Source organism: Canis aureus, chromosome 18, assembly GCF_053574225.1.
Source record: "Canis aureus isolate CA01 chromosome 18, VMU_Caureus_v.1.0, whole genome shotgun sequence".
NCBI lineage: Eukaryota > Metazoa > Chordata > Mammalia > Carnivora > Canidae > Canis > Canis aureus.
Window position 1 is genome coordinate 60,309,272 of NC_135628.1, and position 3,814 is coordinate 60,313,085.

The window sequence follows — 3,814 nt, forward strand, 5'->3', positions numbered from 1 at the left end:
ACAAAGATACTTTTAGTACTATATTCTTGAGTAGAATATGTTTCCTACTAATTGAAGTCAAACCTTAGGAGGACATTACAAAGGAGCACTGGGTTGGCTTGGTGGCTGAGTGCCTTTCACTCAGTGTGATCCTGGGGTTCTGGGATCCAGCCCCACATCAGGTTCCCCATGGGGAGTCTGTTTCTCCCTCTGCCTATGTCTTTACCTCTCTCTCTCTGTCTCTCATGAATAAATGATTTTTAAAAGAACATTAAAAACATGTTTTAAGATGCAAACATTGAGTTGACAATTTAAATGTAATGTTAGAAGCTAAATAATGTTGACAGTAAAACCATTTTTCCACATACAAATATGGAAAAACATACAGTTTCAACACCTATGATTAAACCATTCAGAAGCCAGCAGGAATCAAGATATTTATCAATGCATCTTATAAATATTTCTTAAATTTTATATACTCCAAAACAATATTCTAGGCAAAGTGATCAATGTTGGTCAGTCTCCATTAATGAAAGGTGCCCAAAATGACATTTCCCATGCAAATATTCATTATGCCAACAATCTTCTCATGGCCTTAGTAACCTCTTTATTCCTCAGGCTATAGATAAATGGGTTCAGAAGAGGTGTGATGATGGTGTAAAACACTGCCACTGCTTTATCTTGTTCTGGAGAATGCATGGAGTGTGGCCTGGTATAAGTAGAGAGAGTAGTCACATAGAATAGGCTTGCTAGGGATCCCTGGGTGGCGCAGCGGTTTGGCGCCTGCCTTTGGCCCAGGGCGCGATCCTGGAGACCCGGGATCGAATCCCACGTCGGGCTCCCGGTGCATGGAGCCTGCTTCTCCCTCTGCCTGTGTCTCTGCCTCTCTCTCTCTCTCTTTCTCTCTCTCTCTGTGACTATCATAAATAAATAAAAAAAAATAAAGGCTTTTTGGCTAGAAAAGTTTCCTTTAAAAAAAAAAAAAGAATAGGCTTGCTACAATCAGGTGAGAGGAGCAAGTGGAGACAGCTTTTGTCTGTCCTTTACCTAAGCTTATCTGGAACACAACAGTAAGTACTTGGGCATAGGAAGCTAGGATGGCCAAGAATGGTAGCAGCAGAATAATTACCCCACTCAGGAGGATTGTATACTCATACTGGGAAGTATCCTGACACACCAGTGGCAATAGAGATGGAACTTCACAGAAAAAGTGGTTAACAATCCGAGACCTACAAAATGGAAGTTGAAATACATACAGTGTATGTACTAAAGCATTGGTAGAACTACTGGTCCATGCACTTGTAACCATGAACCAACAGATCTTCTTGCTCATAAGGATAGGATAACGTAAAGGGTGACAGATGGCTAAATATCGATCATAAGACATGAAACCAAGGAGAAGAGCTTCAGTCCCACCAAGGGCCAAGAATACAAAGGCTTGAATCTCACATCCCAAAAATGTAATATTCTTACTGTTTGACAGGAAGTTAGTGGTCAACTTGGGCACGGTCGTGGATATGTACATCATGTCAATAAAGGAGAGCTGGCTGAGTAGAAAGTACATTGGAGTGTGGAGTCTGGTGTCCACCTGAATTAGAAGGACCAGTATGATGTTCTCCATCAGAGCTACAGAAAAAAGGATTACAATGGTGACAAAGAGGAACGTGTCCATTTGACCATATTGGAAAAGACCAGAGAGTATAAAGTCTGTTTCTACACTTTGATTTCACATCTTCATAGTTTAAAATGAGACATCACAGAAGATCATATTGCTAGAATTCATGTAAGACCCTGACTGTCCTTTAAGAGAAAAGAAAATGATAATTACTGAACGCCTTATATTGCCTCCATACCACTTCCTCAGCCAAGTGAAATATCCAGACCATAGTCTTCTTTTAAAATGATATGAAACAAAATTAACTTTATTAGAGTAACTTTCAGAGAGTAATTCCAGTATTATCAGAGCTTAATCAGTCTTTACAACAAGACACCTTTATGGAATATATGGTTGCTCAATTAATTTTCTTAGCCCACACATTTTTCTTTCAATTATCCTATGAATTTGTTCCAATCAATCCCCCAGTGAATTTATGCTAGTATTAAAATACTTTAAATTTCTGTCTTGATTGAAAAATATGTTTCACCTTCTTATTTTCTTTTGAACAAGTATAGGATTCTTAGGTCTTTTCCTTAGTTTACACTAGATTCCTTATTCAGGTTTCTTTGTGTCCCCAATTCCACAGATAATATTGTGGTAAGTCCTTGAACCATTGAAAAAGACTGTAAAAACTCTCCATAATGCTGAATCACTCAACTTTAGTCTATTCAGGTATAATATAGCATAAATACAAAACATTTCAATAAGTACAGAATTTTTAGGCCTTTATAAAGCATATACAGGGTTATCTAACCAGATTTTTTGCCACCTCTAATTCCAAAAATGGATAAAGAAGATATTATATATATCCTCCATTTATATATATCTGTGTGTGTGTGTATAAGGGAATAATACTCAACTAGAAAAAAAGAAATCTCATATATATATGAGAAATACTCATATATATGAGTATCATATGTATGTGTATATATACAGATATATATATAATGGAAATATATATATATATATATATATATATATATATATATATATAATACCCAGCTAGAAAACAAAGCAGAGGATCATAGGGGAAGAGAGGAAAAAATAAATCCAAGTGAAATCAGAGAATTAAACAAAGCATAAGAGACTCTTAATCATAGGAAACAAACTGAGAGTCACTGGAGGGGAGGTAGATGGGGGGATGGGATAACTGGGTGATGGGCATTAAGGAGAGAACCTGAAGTAAGGAGCACTGAGTGTTATAGAAGACTGATGAATCACTGAACTGTATCTCTGAAACTAATAATACATTGTATGTTAATTAACTGAATTTAAATAAAGCTTTTTTTAAAAAGATAATACTATGCTAAGTATTTAAAACATTGAATGCTATTAAAACCTTTCCATAAATTTCAAGAAGTTAATTTTAAGCTATGCAATTTATAATATATTACAAATAGTAAATAATTCACCAGATTGATGTAGAAAATGTGCTAAAGTAAATATTGAGATTAGAAGCACATAAAAGACATCATGCATCTTCTTTTTCCCAAAGAAAATCTGCTTAATCCCATACTCCGCCTTCAATATTCAAAATATTTTCTAGATACAGATAAAATTCCAATTTAAAAATTCAATTCACTTTAATATAAGATATATTGAGGACTGACAGCCTTTATGATATCTTCATAACTATAGTTTAAAAATTATGATTCTCATTTGTGTGGAATCAGAAAAGACCCCGAATAGCCAGGGGAATTTTAAAAAAGAAAACCATATGTGGGGGCATCACAATGCCAGATTTCAGGTTGTACTACAAGCTGTGGTCATCAAGACAGTATGATACTGGCACAAAAAGAGACACATAGATCAATGGAACAGAATAGAGAACCCAGAAGTGGACCCTGAACTTTATGGTCAACTAATATTCGATAAAGGAGGAAAGACTATCCACTGGAAGAAAGACAGTGTCTTCAAAAAATGGTGCTGGGAAAATTGCACATCCACATGCAGAAGAATGAAACTAGACCACTCTCTTGCACCATCCACAATGATAAACTCAAAATGGATGAAAGATCTAAATGTGAGACAAGACTCCATCAAAATCCAAGAGGAGAACACAGGCAACACCCTTTTTGAACTCAGCCACAGTAACTTCTTGCAAGATACATCCACGAAGGCAAAAGAAACAAAAGCAAAAGTGAACTATTGGGACTTCATCAAGATAAGAAGCTTTTG

At 35.9% G+C, this 3,814-nt stretch overlaps 1 protein-coding gene across 1 annotated transcript; it reads right to left on the reverse strand.

The window, feature by feature from the left end:
• Positions 1-549: 549 nt before the first annotated feature.
• On the reverse strand, positions 550-1,762 carry LOC144289205 (olfactory receptor 2AK2-like). Its single transcript, XM_077857437.1, is given in 2 exon segments — positions 550-738; positions 980-1,762. Coding segments are annotated over 2 exon segments (927 nt in total). The 5' UTR covers positions 1,718-1,762.
• Between the last annotated feature and the right edge of the window lie 2,052 nt (positions 1,763-3,814).